General features: G+C 47.8%; 1 protein-coding gene across 4 annotated transcripts in view; it reads left to right on the forward strand.

Moving 5' to 3' along the window:
• Window positions 1-4,566, forward strand: part of SAMTOR (S-adenosylmethionine sensor upstream of mTORC1) — a 36,944-nt gene extending 32,378 nt beyond the window's left edge. For all 4 annotated transcript variants that reach the window (XM_068276482.1, XM_068276483.1, XM_068276485.1 and 1 more), the window contains one exon: window positions 1,885-4,566. In XM_068276482.1, coding sequence (XP_068132583.1) covers window positions 1,885-2,511 — 627 coding nt within the window. In that variant the 3' untranslated portion in view covers window positions 2,512-4,566. The remainder of the gene's footprint in view (window positions 1-1,884) is intronic.
• The last annotated feature ends 18,497 nt before the right edge of the window (window positions 4,567-23,063 follow it).

Here is a 23,063-nt window from a genome sequence, read left to right on the forward strand (position 1 = left end):
CTTTGAGTTACGAGTATTTTTCAGCTGTCTTGCGTCTATTGTCATGTAACCAGTTGGTGTGTTCTTAAAGTGGATCCGAGATGAACTTTTACTCATTGCATAATGGTGTTCCTTTCCTATTGTTTATAGGGCATTCTTCAAGCCAAATACTTTTTTGTTTTAATACTCTAATTCCCTATAAACTAAACAAGCCACGCCCACAGGTTTTCAGAGGTCCAAGGCACTTTCAGACAGTAGCAAGGGATCATGGGAGCTCAGTCTGGGCAGGAGGAGGGGGAGGTATTACTAGCCAGAGATTTCAGAGGCAGAGGGGAGGAGGGGGATTAGGTTTTTTTTTGTTTTTTTTTTTGTTTTGTCTTATCTACATCTTGAGCAAAAAAAAGACAAATAACATTTATATCGCGCTTTTCTCCTGGCGGACTCAAAGCGCCAGAGCTGCAGCCACTAGGGCGCGCTCTATAGGCAGTAGCAGTGTTAGGGAGACTTGCCAAAGGTCTCCTACTGAATAGGTGCTGGCTTACTGAACAGGCAGAGCCGAGATTCGAACCCTGGTCTCCTGCGTCAGAGGCAGAGCCCTTAACCATTACACCATCCAGCCACCACCATAAGCCTGCCTCTGTGTAATGTTTACAAACATGGCTGCTGCAGAGCAGGGACAAGGTCCTCCAGCACCCAAGGCTGAGACATTAGAGTGCGCCCCTCCATCCCTCCCACCCCAGCCATCACACGCTGATTGCTATTAGACTAAGAGGGACACAGGGCCCACAACCTCCCCAACACCTTAATATCTAGTTATCTGGCTTGCAGTCACTGCTATGTGTCCCCTTTTCTTATTTCTTTCTGCTTCATACACAATTAGGAATGACAACTGAATTAATTGTGCACCCCCTCCTGCACTGCGCCCTGACGCTGGAGCCTATGCCTCGGCCCGGCCCTGTCATTGTATCACAGGAAGAAATAATCATATTCTATTAAAGCTGTTAGCAGCTAGATTTGCCGTGTAAACTATCTAAACTTTAGATAAGATATATAGACAAGTTACTTGTTAGTTTTTCATCTCGGATCCGCTTTAATATGAAAAAATTAATCTAAACATTAAAGGGGGGTTTTATGGAGTGCAAGTACCCACAACAATGTCTTTAATAAAATGTTACCTTTTTACTACATCTCATTAAAAACAATATAAATGGTAGAGCATTAGATTTTTTTCTTTTACCATAATCCCTTATGTTTACATAAACTTTGTGTGTGCATACTGGATGTGTGTAGTCACATTTTTTTTATAGATAACACTTCTGTTAGATGGTTTCAAAGCCCAAACCTCTTCCTGTGCACTACTGTTTGACTATTCCAGATCAGGAGGTTGTTGAGCTGAACTAAAGTGGGCTGAATTCTGTGCATTGATGATATATTTCACCTGTTGAAAGATAAGCCACATACTTGTCATTCCAGTAAGTATCCTACTGGTTTCCTATGCTTAGTCTTTACTTTTCTAGGTGTCTTCCACCTGGCACCACTGTCACTGCAAAAACTACATCTTTCCAAGATGAGTTCCAAATCCCACCACTTCAAGAAATCGGCACTATTGTAAGATCAGTTGAGCAGCTTTGATTGCTGCTACCCATTCCCTATTTCTGTAACATGAAGTGTCAGGAAAGATGGACTACAAGGGGTAGGGATACGCTATAGTCACCTCACAGGTGTATGTGGAAGACCTGCAAAGTAAAGATGTGGAGTAGAAAATAGTGAGCGTCTTATTGCAGAGCAGTGTGTGTATCTTTTTTGCTTAGGTTTATCATTTACCTTTTTGAAAAGTATATTTGTATTTAACAAGGTACAGGTTTGTTTTAATTGCTGCGTTTTTTTTCTCTTTAAATCTCCTAGACTGTATACAAATGTGACTTCTTGAACTTGCAAATACAGAGGCCACTTCAACTTGCACCTGATGCCATTGAAGCCTTCGTGAGGCAGCTGAAAAGTCCCATAGACAACCTACCTGCTGAACTATTTGATGTAGTTGTCTTTTCCCTTCTCCTCTCTTACTTTCCATCACATTATCAGCGATGGATTTGCTGTAAGAAAGCCCATGAACTACTTGCACTAAATGGTTTGCTGCTTATTATTACTCCAGATTCTTCTCACCAGAACCGACATGCAATGATGATGAAGAGCTGGAAAATTGCCATTGAATCTCTTGGTTTCAAACGTATGACCTATTCCAAATTTTCTCACATGCATCTCATGGCTTTTAGGAAAACGTCTCTAAAAACCACAAGTGATCTCATTACAAGGAACTATCCAGATATGCTTTACATCCCTCAAGACTTCAATTACGTTGGAGAAGGAGAGTACTATAGTCCTCTTTATGCCAGATCTGAATTGGAAGATGAACAGTTGGCCTACACATTCTCTGAGCTACCAGACACCCCGTATGATTCAGACTCTGGAGAAAGCCAGACCAGCTCTATGTCTTTCTATGAGTTTGAGGATCCTATTCTCCTCCTAAGCTAAGATAGTCCAAATGATTTTGATTGCCAATATGGCTGTATTGCCAATAGCAAGAAACAGACTTGAAGAAAATATAAAGTTTACAAAGGTTGCTATTTTCATACTCCTGTATTTTAGAGGTTTTATACAGTTAAGGGAAAACTGGATGATACTTTGTAGTATTTGCTAAACGGTTGTCTTGTCTTTCCCCCTCTCCAAGGTACTAAACTCTTGAGCCTTTGTAGCAAATCACAAGTACACGCTTACTAATCACATTTAAATGTAAGAATAATTTGAAGGATAAGGAAACCTTCGTAGTTTTATTAACCGTAAACTATGCACTGATTGCAGTGCATGTTTAAATATTTCCTGTAGCTGTCTAAGCTTGGAAAAAAAAAAAGTTTAGATAAAAACTTTTACAATTACTGAAGGTAAACTTCCTTCCTTTGTTGACCTATTAGCTACAGCCAAATGGAGATCTTAAAGCTAGTTATACACTGCTCGATTATGAGCCGATGTGCCTATTCAATCAGAATCTGATAGGATTGTGATTGATTCCTTTCACACACACAGCACATCCATTTTCAATAGATTCCAGTAAGGAATCTATTGAAAACCAATAGAACCACATCATTGCACTGTTTGATGTCCTGCAACACTATGGCCCATTTTAAGCCATTGTTCCTACCCCACCTCCTGATCAACCTAGATTTTGTGCCTTGTCCAGGAAGGGGGTTCAAAATCTATAGCAAGTCAGTGGATCAGACATTTTGGGGGAGTCAATTTCCAACAGACTTGAGCAGAGTGACTGAATCTGTTGGAAGTCTTAATAAGAATGTCATGCTTGTTTGGGCCCCTTAAGAGGGCTGTGACAACATTGGCAGGCCAGTAAGTAGAACAATAAGACAAATATGTATGGTTTTTTTTATTTGTTTGTTTTTTACTGGATTTCAGAACTGCTAGTTATAGGGCAGTTAGTTTGCATACAAATGCTACAGACTCCCTGCTAGCTTTTGCGTCAGTGGTTACCTCAGCTGTAGCCTTGTGATTTAGCAGTTTTGCTATGTGAAAGAGAGCAGGTAAGTATACTGCAGAAGGCATAGGAGCAAACTACAGTTCCAGAGAAGTGCAAAAAAATGCTTTTGCAATGGATGACCATGAAAACAGGTCATCTCCTATACTTACTTTTAATGCAGCCCTGGGTGTGGGAGTAGTCTGATAAATGTATTGCTGGGTACATCGTCCTGCCTGCTCATGTTATCTCCTCCTAAGGGTCAACTACAGGAACAATGGTAGATATGAAATGCTGCAAAAAATATGGTAATGAGCAGGGAACTGCAGCATGGCACCCAAAAAAACACAAAATCCACACACTTCAGTGGCTTTGTTTCTGTTAACAGGATTGATTGTTATATTGTAATTCCAGTGACAGTTTGCATGATGTCATTTGCTTCAAAGGTTCATTTATCCTTTAAATAGTGTTGCTGACAAGGTTTAATTTTCTTTTGTAGACTAGTGTTTCATGCACAATAATGTTTTGTTTTATGTGCACTATTTAGTTTTGAAGTAATAACGGTGTTTTACCTATCTTTTTTTTTTTAATTTTTTGTCTTGCTTTAATGGAGAAAAATTCTAGGTCCTCAAAGAAACTTGCACAAGGAATTGTGTAGCACAAAACGAAGAAAAAAATATCAATTATATTGCACAGCTGACTAGCTATAATAGATTTTTGGGAGACGTTTATTGCACATAAGTTTTATCCGTTTTGAACATGCAATTGTGTTTTTGTTTTTTTTCTTCTTATTTTGATACCTCATTATGAGACTTTGCACTGAAGGTAGGCTGTTCTGTCCTAAGCTAAGTAATTTATTCATTTTACTCTGTATGGTTTATAGTTTTTTTGTTGAAGTAAAAGTACACATAGTGAACAATTATAATGCTTGATATTTACCTGTAAACAAATGTCAAGTATTGATCGCAAAATCCACAAATATTTCAGAACATTTCTTTCATGCCAGTATTAAGCTTTGTAAAAAAAAAATAAAAAAAATAATCATAATAAAAAGGTCTTCCTAATAATTGTAGGCTGTGGTAAATATCTGCAATAAAGTCTGCTTTATTTTGGAGTGGTTGATATTGAGTATTAGTATACAAAATATTTTACACACTGTTTTAATGTAAACCTATAAAAGTTCCATCTGTTTCTCCAGTTTTTATATTACCTTGCATTTCTTAAATGTAATCTGTTTTATATAATTTCTCTTTAATGGTAGGGATTGATATATTAATACAGCTACAGGGCACATTCACAGTGGTGCGTTATTGTCCTGCGTTATAAAGTCATTATAATGTAGGTTAACGCACTGTAATGTTAAAGTGAATGGGAACCACTGCTTTAAAAAAGAAACCAGATACTTACCTGAGGAGAGGGAAGGCTCTGGGTCCTAATGAGCCTTCCCTCTCCTTGCCCAATGCAGTGCTGTCCCCGGGAGCAGTATTTGACTAAATTGGTCAAATACTTCTCCTTCCGCCAGGCGAAGGTGACTTTGGAAAGTCTTCGGTGCCCAAGTGCTCCACACTGCGAACTCGCGAGCGCCCTCACTCGCGCAGTATAGAGCCGCCTGTCTTTTTGGGAGGACTCTGCTCCCGAAGACTTCTGAAGTCCCCCACGGTGGGTGATTAAAACGGGGGAGCCAGCGCTGCACCGAGGGAGAGGAGCAGGAAGACACTAGGACCCAGAGCATTCCCTCTCCTTAGGTAAGTATTTGTTTTTGTTTATGTTTACTGGTTCCTATTGGCTTTAAAGAGAACCCGAAGTGGGGTTCTGAGAATTATTATTATTATTAGTATTTATATAGCGCCGACATATTACGCAGCGCTGTACAGTGTGTATATGTATATGTATGTATGTATGTATGTATATATATATATATATATATCTCTCTCTATCTTGTCACTAACTGTCCCTCAAAGGAGCTCACAATCTAATCCCTACCATTGCCATATGTCTATATTATGTAGTCTAGGGCCAATTTTTTAGGGGGAGCCAATTAACTTATCCGTATGTTTTTTGGAATGTGGGAGGAAACCGGAGTGCCCGGAGGAAACCCACGCAGACACAGAGAACATACAAACTCTTTGCAGATAGTGCCCTGGCTGGGATTCGAACCAGGGACCCAGCGCTGCAAGGCGAGAGAGCTAACCACTACGCCACCGTGCTGCCCGAGAATAAAATCCACATACAGAGGCTGGGTCTGTCTATAGAGCCCAGCCTCTGTTACTATCTAGATTCCCCCTAATCCCCCCCCCCCCCCCCCCCCCCCGGCGCTCTGCAATCCCCCCCATAAATCACAGCCGCGCTGCTGACACGCAGCTTGTCAGAGCGGGCTGTGTTTACCTTTCTCCTGTCAGTCTCGCCGCCTCCTGCATCCCTCCGGTCCCTTCCCTTGCCGCTGATTGGAGGGAAGGGATGCAGGCGGGGACCAGAGCTCTGCAGGAGGTGGGGTGAGCACAGAGACTGACAGGAGCGAGGTAAACACAGCGCGGCTGTGATTTAGGGGGGATCTAGATAGCAACAGAGGCTGGGCTCTATAGGCAGACCCAGCCTCTGTATGTGGATTTCATTCCCAGAACATTACCTCGGGTTCTCTTTAAGCCTATGCAACGTTAATGTTGTATTGTAAATGTTGCGTTACCTCTAAAAGTACAAATGGGTCGGCACCACCAAAATGTAAATATAGCTCTTTATATGCGAGTGCATTCTTATATGTTCAAGTTCCCCATCAGGTCCGCCGGCGTCACCACCCACCATGTGGGTGTGTATATAACAGGCATGGGCAAACGTGGCCCTCCAGCTGTTAAGGAACTACAAATCCCACAATGCATTTGCCTTTGAGTCATGACTGTGGCTGTCAGACTCCTGCAATGCATTGTGGGACTTGTAGTTCCTTAACAGCAGTGTTTTTTACACTGGTTGAACAGTTTGATAAAGGGCTTTTTAGCCCGAAACAGCGTCTGTTACTGCTGTTATTAATAAAGAGCTATATTTACTTTTTGGTGGTGCCAACCCATTTGTACTTTTGGACACAGTGGTCCCAAGAGACACTGGGACGGAGTCGAGACACACCTTTTTATGCTAAGGTGCTCCTCACCTTTTTTGGCGTTACCTCTAAATGCAGATGTTACCTTCCCTGGCGGTCAATTTCCCCAGGTTTTCTGTGCAAAAAGTGATCCAATTAATTTTCATTAGCCTTTTTTTTTTTTTTTTTTCCTGTAACTTGCCAAAATGTCAAGCTAGGGTCTGGTATACAGTGCAGGAGAGTATTGTATGTATGCACGTCAATACTGTTCACAGCACGTTTTTGTATTGACATGTATAAGGACCCGTTCACACTTGCGTTTTGCCATGCAAACGTACCGGATCCTGATCGGATCAGGACCTGATCCGGATCGGAACCGTACGGTTCTGATCTGGATCCGACCAGGATCCAGTCCATTTGCATCAGGCTGCCATCCGGATCTGTGGGCAAAATATAGCGAAATTTTAAGAAAAAAATGTTGGGGTCAGCAGAAGGTGCACCTGGTGCACCTGTAGAATCAGGTTCCTCTGCTGTAGGCCTCACCGCCACCTCCGACATTCTGCCAAACAGCTCCAGCACGTCTGTCACTGCTGCTCCACTCCAGACATGCTTGGCCCATGTGTCCCCATCGGAAATGGCCGCTTGGATATGCATAGGAAGTGGGGTAGAACATCAGGTTTTTGTAGGCAGTGTGTTCTGTGCCTTCCGTTCCCCATTGGTTTCTGTGTTCTGGATGGTGCTGTCAGGCTCAGGTCCGGCTCCAGTCCGGGTGTGTGGGCTGGAGATCCGGACCCAAAAAAATAGCGCATGTTGAAAAAGAGTCCGGATCTGATCTGGCTCTGGTACGTACGGAACGGACGCGTGTGAACGTCCGCATAGCAATGCGGAACGTACGTTCCGCTTGTACAGTATGCGGTCCGGATCAGATCCGTAAAATCTGGATAGCGAACGCTAATGTGAACCGGGCCTAACTGTCAATATTGCTAGGGAGGTTAAGAGAGGCATACTTTTCATTTCCTGTATGCTCCACTGTATCTACTTTATGCCATGGTAACGCAGCTTTAATGTGTATTACCACTTTTTTTTTTTGCGTTGCAACTTTAATGTCACTTTACAACACAATGTCCCACTGTGAATATGCCTTAATGGAAAATTGTACACCATGACCGAAATCAAACTTTTAGGCTACGTTCAAAGTGGGACAGCAGGAGAGCAGCGGGACATCAACTCTGCGCATTATGCTTTCATTGCGCTGGGTACAGGGAATCACATAGTCAAATATATAAAAATATAAGGAAATAAATTGCGCGCAATGCATTATGGTGCCTCAACTAGTTATACCACAATGCTCTCGCCATACTGAACATCACATAGATATTGCAGTGTGGTAAGCCACATTACAAAGCGACCATTACACTGCAATGCACCACTGTGAATGCGGCCTTACAGGTTTCTGTACAATAAGGTACAAGACAATGTAAATGAATGATGATTGATACAATACAGCATAAGTGAATCATGATTGAGCCAGACTCCTATAGTAAAACCGGCTGCTTACAGTAACAACTGGCAATAAACCCTTAGGGCCCTTTTCCACTTGCAATCACTAGCGTTCGCGCTAAACGCTAGTGATTGCAATTCAGCAAATGGCCAAAATTTCGTGGTGATTTTCCAACGTTTGCGATAGCAATTTTGCTATGCTATGCACTGCATAGCAAAATCGCGGCAATAATTGCTCCGCCCTGCGATCGGGTAAAAACGAATCGCGGTAGTGGAATGTTAAAAGCAAACTAGCGATTTGAAAAATCACTAGCGGTTTGTGGTTTTGCGATTCAGCCATCGCAAATGCCGTAGTGGAAAAGGGCTCTAAGGCCCTAGCCGCATTGCATCACTTCCGCATCAGGGCGGATGCAGCTGTGCGAAAATCTGCAGCATGCTGCAGTTTCTCTGAATGCTCTGCACACCATGCACGGAATGGTAACTGGTCCATTGCTGTGCACTGGGTTTAGGACACCCGTGCTCCGATTCAGCTAAGTAGCCTCATCGCATTGCTTCTAGTGGAAATGGACCCTTCGACCTGGCACTCTTCAGGAGATCACAAAAAACGCTTACCAACATCATTGCAGAAAACCATAGATGGACACCTAGCTTTCTCCTGACTATTGTCTTCAGTCTAATGACCAAATAAATAGAACCAAGTCCTTTTTCAATGAAATCTGTAAGTTGGTGTTTTATTTAACCACTTGAGGACCTAGGGCTTTCTACCCCTCAAGGACCGGCCACTTTTTTTTTTCCATTCAGACCACTGCAGCTTTCACGGTTTATTGCTCGCTCATACAACCTACCACCTAAATGAATTTTGGCTCCTTTTCTTGTCACTAATAAAGCTTTCTTTTGGTGCTATTTGATTGCTCCTGCGATTTTTACTTTTTATTATAATTCATCAAAAAAGACATGAATTTTGGCAAAAAAATGATTTTTTTAACTTTCTGTGCTGACAGTTTTCAAATAAAGTAAAATTTCTGTATACATGCAGCGCGGAAAATGTAGACAAACATGTTTTTGATAAAAAAAAAAACCATTCAGTGTATATTTATTGGTTTGGGTAAAAGTTATAGCGTTTACAAACTATGGTGCAAAAAGTGAATTTTCTCATTTTCAAGCATCTATGACTTTTCTGACCCCCTGTCATGTTTCATGAGGGGCTAGAATTCCAGGATAGTATAAATACCCCTCAAATGACCCCATTTTGGAAAGGAGACATCCCAAAGTATTCACTGAGAGGCATAGTGAGTTCATAGAAGATATTATTTTTTGTCACAAGTAAGCGGAAAATGACACTTTGTGAGGAGGAAAAAAAAAAAAAAAAAGTTTCCATTTCTTCTAACTTGCGACAAAAAAAAATGAAATCTGCCACGGACTCACCATGCCCCTCTCTGAATACCTTGAAGGGTCTACTTTCCAAAATGGGGTCATTTGTGGGGTGTGTTTACTGTCCTGACATTTTGGGGGGTGCTAAATTGTAAGCACCCCTGTAAAGCCTAAAGGTGCTCATTGGACTTTGGGCCCTTTAGCGCAGTTAGGGTGCAAAAAAGTGCCACACATGTGGTATCGCCATACTCGGGAGAAGTAGTACAACGTGTTTTGGGGTGTATTTTTACACATACCCATGCTGGGTGGGAGAAATACCTCTGTAAATGACAATCTTTTGATTTTTTTACACACAATTGTCCATTTACAGCGGTATTTCTCCCACCCAGCATGGGTATGTGTAAAAATACACCCCAAAACACATTGTACTACTTCTCCCGAGTACGGCGATACCACATGTGTGGCACTTTTTTGCACCCTAACTGCGCTAAAAGGCCCAAAGTCCAATGAGTACCTTTAGGATTTCACATTTTTGTTTCAAGACTACTCCTAACGGTTTAGGGCCCCTAAAATGCCAGGGCAGTATAGGAACCCCACAAATGACCCCATTTTAGAAAGACACCCCAAGGTATTCCGTTAGGAGTATGGTGAGTTTATAGAAGTTTTTATTTTTTTGTCACAAGTTAGCGGAAATTGATATTAATTGTTTTTTTTCACAAAGTGTCATTTTCCACTAACTTGGGACAAAAAATAAAATCTTCTATGAACTCACCATGCTCCTAACAGAATACCTTGGGGTGTCTTTTTTCTAAAATGGGGTCATTTGTGGGGTTCCTATACTGCCCTGGCATTTTAGGGGCCCTAAACCGTTAGGAGTAGTCTTGAAACCAAATGTTGCAAAATGACCTGTGAAATCCTAAAGGTACTAATTGGACTTTGGGCCCCTTAGCGTACTTAGGGTGTAAAAAAGTGCCACACATGTGGTACCGCCGTACTCAGGAGAAGTAGTATAATGTGTTTTGGGGTGTATTTTTACACATACCCATGCTGGGTGGGAGAAATATCTCTGTAAATGACAATTGTTTGATGTTTTTTACACACAATTGTCCATTTACATAGAAATTTCTCCCACCCAGCATGGGTATGTGTAAAAATACACCCCAAAACACATTATACTACTTTTCCTGAGTACGGCGGTACCACCTGTGTGACACTTTTTTGCAGCCTAGGTGCGCTAAGGGGCCCAACGTCCTATTCACAGGTCATTTTGAGGCATTTGTTTGCTAGACTACTCGTCGCGGTTTAAGGCCCATAAAATGCCAGGGCAGTATAGGAACCCCACAAGTGACCCCATTTTAGAAAGAAGACACCCCAAGGTATTCCGTTAGGTGTATGGCGAGTTCATAGAAGATTTTATTTTTTGTCACAAGTTAGTGAAAAATGACACTTTGTGAAAAAAAAACAATAAAAATCAATTTCCGCTAACTTTTGACAAAAAATAAAATCTACTATGAACTCGTCATACACCTAACAGAATACCTTGGGGTGTCTTTTTTTCTAAAATGGGGTCACTTGTGGGGTTCCTATACCGCCCTGGCATTTTACGGGCCCAAAACCGTGAGTAGTCTGCAAACCAAATGTCTCAAAATGACTGTTCAGGGGTATAAGCATCTGCAAATTTTGATGACAGGTGGTCTATGAGGGGGTGAATTTTGTGGAACCGGTCATAAGCAGGGTGGCCTTTTAGATGACAGGTTGTATTGGGCCTGATCTGATGGATAGGAGTGCTAGGGGGGTGACAGGAGGTGATTGATGGGTGTCTCAGGGGGTGGTTAGAGGGGAAAATAGATGCAATCAATGCACTGGGGAGGTGATCGGAAGGGGGTCTGAGGGGGATCTGAGGGTTTGGCCGAGTGATCAGGAGCCCACACGGGGCAAATTAGGGCCTGATCTGATGGGTAGGTGTGTTAGGGGGTGACAGGAGGTGATTGATGGGTGTCTCAAGGTGTGATTAGAGGGGGGAATAGATGCAAGTAATGCACTGGCGAGGTGATCAGGGCTGGGGTCTGAGAGCATTCTGAGGGTGTGGGCGGGGTGATTGAGTGCCCTAGGGGCAGATAGGGGTCTAATCTGATAGGTAGCAGTGACAGGGGGTGATTGATGGGTAATTAGTGGGTGTTTAGGGTAGAGAACAGATGTAAACACTGCACTTGGGAGGTGATTGGACGTCGGATCTGCGGGCGATCTATTGGTGTGGGTGGGTGATCAGATTGCCCGCAAGGGGCAGGTTAGGGGCTGATTGATGGGTGGCAGTGACAGGGGGTGATTGATGGGTGATTGACAGGTGATCAGGGGGGATAGATGCATACAGTACATGGGGTGGGGGGGTGTGATCAGGAGGGAGCAGGGGGCAGGGGGGGGGATAAAAAAAAAATAGCGTTGACAGATAGTGACAGGGAGTGATTGATGGGTGATTAGGGGGGTGATTGGGTGCAAACAGGAGTATTGGGGGTGGGCAGGGGGGGGGGGGTCTGATGGGTGCTGTGGGCGATCTGGGGCGGGGGGGGGGGGGGAGATCAGTGTGCTTGGTGCAGACTAGGGTGGCTGCAGCCTGCCCTGGTGGTTGGTGGTCCCTCGGACACTGGGACCACCAGGGCAGGAGGCAGCCTGTATAATACACTTTGTAAACATTACAAAGTGTATTATACACTTTGTATGCGGCAATCGTCGGGTTAACATCCCGCCGGCGGGATGTTGCGGCGGGTGAGCGGCGCCAGGCGGAGGCGGAGGATCGCGTCACTGATGACGCGATCGCTCCGCCCATGCCCCTACAAGGACCGCCGCCATTTGTCAATACGGCGGTCCTTGCGGGGTCCACTTCCCGGCCGCCAATTGTATATACGGCGGTCGGGAAGTGGTTAAAAGGTAGATACTTGCCCACATGGCCAAGAGGCTTCCTGATCCATCTTGGATCCCACTGCTGCAGTGCAGGATTCTTCTGAACAAATCTGAATAAAGCTTGTCAGATATGTTCTTGTAGCTGCGCTCCCCTATTTTTGTATAAGCACAGCTATGTCTGCACAGTAAATTAAAGCTGCTTGTTCATGAGCGACTTTGGCTTACTACACAGTTGCAGCCATACTCGCACGTGTGCAAATCGGCCGCACTCTTACATGTAAGAGAGCCTAGCCATGAACTAGAAGAGGGTGCCAGCCAGTGGCGGTGGGGTATCAAGGAGGACATGGGAAAGCCTATGGATCATGCAGAGGCTTTTATCCATGTAGGTATGTAACTTTTTTTTAGTTACAAGCAGGGATGCTCGGATGTGCCTCATCCACGAATTCGGCAATCACGTGGATTTTCTGCCGTGAATGGAGTAATCACGCGTGGATTCCCGCCCGGAGGCGGATTTTCTTTTAACGTTAATAACAAAGCCCCCATACATGCTACAATCCCCCAAATTGCATGGATTATCGAGGTGATAAGGGGCAACATAACTTCAACATAAAAAATTCCCCAACATTTTTTTTTCTAGAGAAAATGGATTTTAAAGTGAAATCAACACTTTAAATGGGGCTATTAATTGGTAATAAGTGGTTTTAAAGAGGAACTCCAGTGAAAATAATGTAGTAAAAAAAGTGCTTCATTTTTTACCATAATTATGTATAAATGATTTAGTCAGTGTTTGCTCATTGTAAAATCTTTCCTCTCCCAGATTCACATTCTGACATTTATTACATGGAGACATTGTTACTGTGGGCAGGTTATTTAGCTGTTTCTAGCTGCTCTGGCTGTTAGACAGCTAATAACAGCTGTTTCCTGTCTCTGAACATTGTTACATTGTGGCTGTTTGCCAGGAGTACCGCGGTCTTCAGAGGTTCTTGTGGGAGGGATTTCAGCACAAAATCAGTCACACAGCGCCCCCTGATGGTCTGTTTGTGAAAATCATTGTCTTTCTCATGTAAAATGGGGTATCAGCTACTGATTGGGAAAAAGTTCAATTCTTGGTTGGAGTTTCTCTTTAAAAAGGGATATACGCGTTAAGCAGTCAAAGAGGTGAAGGCGAGTTCCAATGGCACTTGGCGGCGAAGGTACTGCTGGAGGAGGATGAGTGGCTGACGACGCCAAAAAGGCCCCAGAGAGGTTTTTGTCATTTTTTTTTTGTTTTTTTTTGCAGCAATTAGCAATGACATCGCAGCAGAGTTGTCAGTGGACACGGGCAGTGTGAACGCAGAGTGCAGTGGTGGTAGCGACTGAGTCAGGAGAAGGACTATGCGGGCGGTCAGTTCAGCAGCACAGAAGGACCACGGCAACATACTGGTAGTAGTAGTAGCAGCAGCACAGCGTCATAGTGCTGGCCAAAAAATTAAATGCACCCAGTGACCCGGGCAGTGTGAACGCAGACAGAGTACATTGGTGGAAGCGAGTGAGTCAGGAGGAGGAGGACAATGCCGGCGGTCAATTCAGCAGCACAGAAGGACCATGGCAATATACTGGTGGTAGTAGTAGCAGCACAGCGTCATAGTGCTGGCCAAAAAATTAAATGCACCCGGTGACCCGGGCAGTGTGAACGCAGACAGAGTACATTGGTGAAAGCGACTGAGTCAGGAGGAGGAGGACAATGCGGGCGGTCAGATCAGCAGCAGCAGCAGCAGCAGCACAGAAGGACCATGGCAACATACTGGTGGTAGTAGTAGCAGCACAGCGTCATAGTGCTGGCCAAAAAATTAAATGCACCCGGTGACCCGGGCAGTGGGAACGCAGAGTGCAGCAGCGGGAAGCGACTGAGTCAGGAGGAGGAGGACAATGCGGGCGGTCAGTTCAGCAGCAGCAGCACAGAAGGACCATGCCAACATACTGGTGGTAGTAGTAGCAGCACAGCGTCATAGTGCTGGCCAAAAAATTAAATGCACCCGGTGACCCGGGCAGTGATAACGCAGACCGAGTGCATTGGTGGTACCGTGGTAGCGACTGAGTCAGGAGGAGGAGGAGGACAAAGCGGGCGTTCAGTTCAGCAGCAGCAGCAGCACAGAAGGACCATGGCAACATACTGGTGGTAGTAGTAGCAGCACAGCGTCATAGTGCTGGCCAAAAAATTAAATGCACCCGGTGACCCGGGCAGTGATAACGCAGACAGAGTGCATTGGTGGTACCGTGGTAGCGACTGAGTCAGGAGGAGGAGGACAAAGCGGGCGTTCAGTTCAGCAGCAGCAGCAGCACAGAAGGACCATGTCAACATACTGGTGGTAGTAGTAGCAGCACAGCGTCATAGTGCTGGCCAAAAAATTAAATGCACCCGGTGACCCGGGCAGTGATAACGCAGACAGAGTACATTGGTGGTACCGTGGTAGCGACTGAGTCAGGAGGAGGAGGAGGACAAAGCGGGCGTTCAGTTCAGCAGCAGCAGCAGCAGCACAGAAGGACCATGGCAACATACTGGTGCTAGTAGTAGCAGCACAGCGTCATAGTGCTGGCCAAAAAATTAAATGCACCCGGTGACCCGGGCAGTGATAACGCAGACAGAGTGCATTGGTGGTACCGTGGTAGCGACTGAGTCAGGAGGAGGAGGAGGACAAAGCGGGCGTTCAGTTCAGCAGCAGCAGCAGCACAGAAGGACCATGGCAACATACTGGTGGTAGTAGTAGCAGCACAGCGTCATAGTGCTGGCCAAAAAATTAAATGCACCCGGTGACCCGGGCAGTGATAACGCAGACAGAGTGCATTGGTGGTACCGTGGTAGCGACTGAGTCAGGAGGAGGAGGAGGACAAAGCGGGCGTTCAGTTCAGCAGCAGCAGCACAGAAGGACCATGTCAACATACTGGTGGTAGTAGTAGCAGCACAGCGTCATAGTGCTGGCCAAAAAATTAAATGCACCCGGTGACCCGGGCAGTGATAACGCAGACCGAGTGCATTGGTGGTACCGTGGTAGCGACTGAGTCAGGAGGAGGAGGAGGACAAAGCGGGCGTTCAGTTCAGCAGCAGCAGCAGCAGCACAGAAGGACCATGGCAACATACTGGTGCTAGTAGTAGCAGCACAGCGTCATAGTGCTGGCCAAAAAATTAAATGCACCCGGTGACCCGGGCAGTGATAACGCAGACAGAGTGCATTGGTGGTACCGTGGTAGCGACTGAGTCAGGAGGAGGAGGAGGACAAAGCGGGCGTTCAGTTCAGCAGCAGCAGCAGCACAGAAGGACCATGGCAACATACTGGTGGTAGTAGTAGCAGCACAGCGTCATAGTGCTGGCCAAAAAATTAAATGCACCCGGTGACCCGGGCAGTGATAACGCAGACAGAGTGCATTGGTGGTACCGTGGTAGCGACTGAGTCAGGAGGAGGACAAAGCGGGCGTTCAGTTCAGCAGCAGCAGCAGCAGCACAGAAGGACCATGTCAACATACTGGTGGTAGTAGTAGCAGCACAGCGTCATAGTGCTGGCCAAAAAATTAAATGCACCCGGTGACCCGGGCAGTGATAACGCAGACAGAGTGCATTGGTGGTACCGTGGTAGCGGCTGAGTCAGGAGGAGGAGGAGGACAAAGCGGGCGTTCAGTTCAGCAGCAGCAGCAGCAGCACAGAAGGACCATGGCAACATACTGGTGGTAGTAGTAGCAGCACAGCGTCATAGTGCTGGCCAAAAAATTAAATGCACCCAGTGACCCGGGCAGTGTGAACGCAGAGTGTAGTAGCGACTGAGTCAGGAGGACAAAGCGGGCGGTCAGTTCAGCAGCTCAGAAGGAGGACCATGGCAACTTACTGGTAGTAGTACCATAACACCAAAAAATTAACCAAGGTAGGCACTAGGCAGGTAGTAACTGTTTTTATAAAGGCAGGCATAGTTAACAACAGCACATGCAGCAGCCACTTCATGTCCCCCTGTGTCCGACAATAGGGGCCAGGAACTCACCTTCCACCCAAGCCTGGTTGATTTTCAGGAAGGTGAGTTTGTCCACAGAAGCGTGGGAGAGCCGAGAGCGCTTCTCTGTGACCACGCCACCGGCCGCACTAAAGCATCTCTCTGAGAGGACACTGGAAGGAGGGCAGGATAGGAGTTCCAGGGCGTACTGGGAAAGCTCGCTCCAGATGTCCAGTCTCTTGACCCAGTACTCCAAGGGGTCCACGGGGCTGTCGGTGTCATTGAGCCCGCTGGATGACCCCATATAGTCAGACACCATGGTGGTCAGTCGTTGCTTGTGCTGGTTGGTGGTGGATGCTGTGGCGGGCACCTCTGTTCTGGGCTGCTGCACTACATACAGGCTCTTGCTTAGGCTCTTCAGGTCTCCGGGGCGCCAGTTGCTGCTGCTGCTGGTGGTGGTTGTTGTTGTGCTGCTAGTGGCAATGGCAGGCACCTCTTGCTGGCTTGGCAGAGCAGTTACAGTGGGGGTGGAAGGCTGGGGGAATGCTTCCAGTAGTCTGCGCACAAGGGCCTCCTTCAACTCCCTTGTGCGTTGCTCGGTGGTGGATGGCGTCATTAAGTCTCCCAGCTTCCCCTTCAGACGGGGATCAAGCATCAAGGTAATCCAGATGTCCTCCCTTGAACGCATCTGGATCACCCGGGGGTCCCTGCGAAGGCAGCACAACATGTGCACAGCCATGGGAAACAAGTGGGCCCTGCCAGCAAGATCTTCCTCGTCCTCGCCATTGTCCCATAACGCATGCCTGTCCTCTTCCTGTGCCATGTCGTTGTCCTCCTCAAACCGCCATCCACGTACAACGCCTGCTGCACTCTGCTCCTCCTCCTCCTCCTCATTCAGGTTAGGGACCTCCAACTCTTCCACTACCTGCTGTGAGCCCTCCTCTGAGCTGGACTGTGCTGCCATCTGCTCCTGTTCTTCCAACTGCCTCAGGGCTTCATCCCCACGCTCAATTAAATTGTCCATTGCCTGCTCCAGTAGACAAACCAAGGGCACCCACTGGCACACAGAGGCCCGCTCCTCACTGACCATCTTGGTTGCCTCCAGGAAGGGACTCAGCACCAGGCATACTTGCTGCATCAGTGTCCACTGAGTGGCAGTAATCATGGGGACTTGCTGGTTGCTGGGGACACTTGGGTCTAGCATGTAGGCCCTAAGAGCCAGCCTGTGCTGACACAGCCGCTCCAACATGGCCAGAGTCGAATTCCAGCGAACTGGCATGTCGATGATCATCCGGTGTTGTGGCCTTCCATACTGCTGCTGTAAGGTGGACAAGAGTGCAGAGGCAGTGGCTGACAGGCGGAAAAAGCGTACCACCGCCCGGGCATCCTGCAGCAGCTCGCTCATCCCCTGGTAGGTGCGCAAGAAGCGCTGCACCACAAGATTGAGCACGTGGGCCAAGCAGGGGATGTGCTGGAGGTTTCCCTGCTGCACTGCTGCCACCAGGTTGGCCCCGTTATCGGCTGCCACATACCCCACTTCCAGGCCTCTGGGCGTCAGCCACCTCCGCTCCTGCTTCCTGAGGGCGGCCAGGACGTTGGTGGCCGTAAGCCTCTCCTTCCCCAGGGTCACCAATTTTAAAAGGGCTTGGCAGTGCCGAGGCTTGGCGCTGCTGCTGCCGAGGCGGGCTTGCTTTCCGGGTGCAGAGGGAGTATCGTGACAGGACCCTTCTGCATCCCCCCTGATCCCGCGTGGTGGCACCACTAGCTGGGCTGATGCGCTCTTGTCCTCCCTCCCTTCCATCAGTGTCACCCAGTGGGCCGTAAAGGACAGGTAGCGACCTGTCCCAAATCTGCTACTCCACGAGTCCATGGTCACGTAGACCCGCTTGCCCACAGAGTAGTCCAGGGAACGGGCCACGTTTTCCACCGCAAACTTGTGGAGTTCTGGGATCGCGCTCCTGCTGAAATAGTGGCGACTGGGGACTTGCCACTCGGGGATGCCAAATTGGAGCAGCGTCCGCATGGCGCTCCCCTCCTGCACCAGGGAGTAGGGAAGCAGCTGTGATGCCATGGCCCGGGCCAGCAAGCCATTTAGTTTGCGGATCCGCCTGTGGCTTGGAGGCAGAGGCTTGGTCAGACCCTGAAAGGTGTCGCTCAGCAGGGTCTGACGACGCTGGGATGCAGGGGAGACAGAGCAGAGAGACGAACACTGGCTGCCAGCCTCAATGTCTGTGTCCTGAGTAGCCGAGGTGGAAGAGCGCTTGCGTGCTACTACTGCTGCTGCTGTGGGGGATTCACGACCCTGAGGGAGGGATGATGCTGCTGCGCTGGTGGGCCTTCTGCTCTCAGGAACCCCTGCCAGCAGTGCCTGCTTCCTCTTAAAGTCCGCATACTCGCGGCAGTGGCGGCTTCTCAGGTGGCCCTGGAGGGATGAGGTACCCATCTTGCTCAGACTTTTCCCACGACTCAATCTTTTGCTGCATAACCTGCACACCGCATACCTTTTGTCATCAGTACATTCCTCAAAGCAATCCCACACTGGTGACTTTAATTTACTGCGGCCCCCACTAGCAGAGGGTGCAGCGGAACAATGTGTGGTAGTAGTTGCCGGGGGTTGCATGGTGGTGGTGCCGGCTGAAGCAGTGTCCTGTCTACTTCCTCCACGCCCACTGCTGCCGATGCCCCTGCCCCTGCCTGACATATGGCGATATCCTTGCCTAGGCCGAGGTGACTCGTCATTCTGCTCTGCCTCTGACCATTCTTCCACGGACTCAGCAGGCTGCACATAGTTAGGGTCCACAACGTCGTCATCATCAGCAGCATCATCATAATCCAGCTCTTCCTCTGACTCCCCCGCCTCCTCTTCTGTCCCTACATCCCCAGACACAGACCCCTCTTCTTCATCACCAGAACTCAACAACGCTTGTGATTGTGGCCCGATCTCAATCTCTGCCACATCAGTCCCCAGTAAGTCCTGAGCTTCTTGCATCAGCAGGTTCCCAGAAGCCGGACTGAGGGACAGAACGCTGTCATCCTGGGAGGGCTGCTGACCAGTGGGTGCTGGGGTGGATGTCACAACAAGCGTGGGACGTTGGCCGCTGCTGCTGCTTGGAGTGGTGCTCACAGTAGAGGTCTGGGAGGAAGTCATGATGTCCATGAGTACGTCAGGTTCCATTTGCTCAACCACCACACGGGGACCAGAAACGTTAAAATATTTGGACAATGGCGTCCGCTGACTCGGCCCAGGCTTTGCTGCCCCCCTTTCTGCTGCATCACGACCACGTACAGCTGGGCGTCCTCTCCCTGGACGTGGAGCAGTCCCAGAAGTGGCTGAGGCAATTGAACTCCCTTTCCTCTCACCCCGCGAAACCCTGCCAGACATGTTGCTAGTAATAATTCACTGGATGCATTCGGCACAGTACAAGGTCACTGAAGGATGCACCAGGCACAGTACAACGGCACTGAAGGATGCAGTGGGCACAGTACAAGGTCACTGAAGGATGCAGTGGGCACAGCAGTGGGCACTGGATATACAACTAGGTCACTGAAGGATGCAGTGGGCACAGTACAAGGTCACTGAAGGATGCAGTGGGCACAGTACAAGGTCACTGAAGGATGCAGTGGGCACAGCAGTGGGCACTGGATATACAACTAGGTCACTGAAGGATGCAGTGGGCACAGTACAAGGTCACTGAAGGATGCAGTGGGCACAGTACAAGGTCACTGAAGGATGCAGTGGGCACAGCAGTGGGCACTGGATATACAACTAGGTCACTGAAGGATGCAGTGGGCACAGTACAAGGTCACTGAAGGATGCAGTGGGCACAGTACAAGGTCACTGAAGGATGCAGTGGGCACAGCAGTGGGTACTGGATATACAACTATGTCACTGAAGGATGCAGTGGGCACAGTACAAGGTCACTGAAGGATGCAGTGGGCACAGTACAAGGTCACTGAAGGATGCAGTGGGCACAGTACAAGGTCACTGAAGGATGCAGTGGGCACAGCAGTGGGCACTGGATATACAACTAGGTCACTGAAGGATGCAGTGGGCACAGTACAAGGTCACTGAAGGATGCAGTGGGCACAATACAAGGTCACTGAAGGATGCAGTGGGCACAGCAGTGGGCACTGGATATACAACTCTAGGTCACTGAAGGATGCAGTGGGCACAGTACAAGGTCACTGAAGGATGCAGTGGGCACAGTACAAGGTCACTGAAGGATGCAGTGGGCACAGCAGTGGGCACTGGATATACAACTAGGTCACTGAAGGATGCAGTGGGCACAGTACAAGGTCACTGAAGGATGCAGTGGGCACAGTACAAGGTCACTGAAGGATGCAGTGGTCACTGAAGGATGCAGTGGGCACAGTACAAGGTCACTGAAGGATGCAGTGGGCACAGCAGTGGGCACTGGATATACAACTAGGTCACTGAAGGATGCAGTGGGCACAGTACAAGGTCACTGAAGGATGCAGTGGGCACAGTACAAGGTCACTGAAGGATGCAGTGGGCACAGCAGTGGGCACTGGATATACAACTAGGTCACTGAAGGATGCAGTGGGCACAGTACAAGGTAACTGAAGGATGCAGTGGGCACAGTACAAGGTCACTGAAGGATGCAGTGGGCACAGTACAAGGTCACTGAAGGATGCAGTGGGCACAGCAGTGGGCACTGGATATACAACTAGGTCACTGAAGGATGCAGTGGGCACAGTACAAGGTCACTGAAGGATGCAGTGGGCACAGTACAAGGTCACTGAAGGATGCAGTGGGCACAGCAGTGGGCACTGGATATACAACTAGGTCACTGAAGGATGCAGTGGGCACAGTACAAGGTCACTGAAGGATGCAGTGGGCACAGCAGTGGGCACTGGATATACAACTAGGTCACTGAAGGATGCAGTGGGCACACAAGGATGTCACACTGTGTAATGAGATGCTTATATGCCAGCGAGCGAGCGAGCAGTGGGCACTGGGCACGGCACAAGGTCACTGACAGAATAAATGAACAGCGCTGGCAGAGAGTGGCGGTGCCGGCGGTGTGACTGGCTGCCTGCAAATAGTACAAGTGTATAACTGTCACTGGAATATACAAGTGAACACTGCAGCTGCACTAACCTGCCTGCCTGCACTACACACAGATAATCCCCACTCCCACTACACTGACTACACTGCAGCACTGAACCTGCCTGCACTACACACAGTTAAATAATCACTAGACTCCCACACTCCCACTACACTACACTGACTACAACTAACTACAGCAATCACTCACTGACTAGCTAACTGTGTACAGTATAAGAGCAGTGTTAGCAAAAAAAACGCTTTGTTTTTAACACAATAAATGCACTTGCTCAAACAACAATGGCCTGGAGATAATCCTCTCAGCACCACAGTCTAGCAAGGACAGAGCTTTTCATCATGGCCGCCGCTTTATATTCAGGAGGGGAGGGCATAGCTCCCCTCCTGTGATTGGTTGCTAGGGCCTGGCAGGGGCACTCTGATTGGCCTGCAGTGTGTCACTTCCGCATAGTTTGACGCATTTCCGCAAACCACGACTTCAGCGCCGGGTTTCACGAGCGTGAATGCGGATTTCTGTCCACATTCACGCGTAGCCGAAGCAGATTTTCGTGGTTGAAAATCTATTCACGGATTTTTGTGTCCGAGGCGGAATGCAGCAAAATGGTCGTGAATCCACGCGTAAGCGTGATCACGACCTGGCGGTGAGCACCACTGGTTACAAGTTTGCTTTAACGGTACAGTATATGTTTTATTTGCTTTCAACTTTTTAAAACTAGATAGAACTGTTGTCTACTGCTGAATCTGCATACAATGGCTCAATCCACTCCTCTACTGACCAGATTACCTTCTTTGTCCATTATATCTTCCATTTAATCATCCTAAGGGCCCTTTTCCACCAGCGCGTTTGCGCTGGCTGAATCGCAAAAAGGCAAACCGCTAGCGATTTTACAATCGCTACGGTTTGCTTTTTAACATAGGAATCGCGGTAGGTCATTTCCACTACCGCGATTCGTTTTTGCCGGGAACGCGAACGCGCGATTTTGCTATGCAGTGCATAGCATAGCAAAATCGCGGCCGCGAACGTCGGGGAATCGCCGGTAATTGCGATTCAGCAATCACTAGCGTTCAGCGTGAACGCTAGCGATTGCTAGTGGAAAAGGGCCCTAACTGGAAATTAGTGCTCATTTTCATGAGTACAGGAGAGAGTTGAATTTATCTCGTTCCTTAACCTTCAGGCTAACTTGGAGAAAGACTAGTCAAGTAATGACTTAAATTATATATGCATATATGTATTGCCATTCAAATCTTTTTTTTTTTTTTGGCTGGAGGTGTTCTTTAACCCTTTGGGGGCTGGCTGCCTAACCCCCCCCCCCCCCCTAAAGACCAGGCCATTTTACATATGGGGGAGGGGTCAGGCACCCGGATCCCTGGTACGGCTAGCTGGGCATGGTGTCCCCTGTATTGCCAGTAGTGTTGTCCGGATCATGAACGATTCGGATCTTTGATCCGAATCTCTTTTGTGAGTCGAATCATCCAAATCATCAAAATGAACGATTTGAATCACAAAGGGGGTGGAGCTAGGAGCATAGGATCAGCAACCCCCCCCCCCCCCCCTCAGCGGGCAGGGGGGGGGGGGGGGTCTTGGAAGCAGAACAAAGATGGATTGCTCAGTTGGAGGGGAGCCAGCCTTGCAGGGACAGGTAGATGAGAGAGCCACTGCCAGATACGTGTAGAGCACACATACTG

This window comes from Hyperolius riggenbachi, chromosome 3, assembly GCF_040937935.1.
Source record: "Hyperolius riggenbachi isolate aHypRig1 chromosome 3, aHypRig1.pri, whole genome shotgun sequence".
Classification (NCBI taxonomy): domain Eukaryota; kingdom Metazoa; phylum Chordata; class Amphibia; order Anura; family Hyperoliidae; genus Hyperolius; species Hyperolius riggenbachi.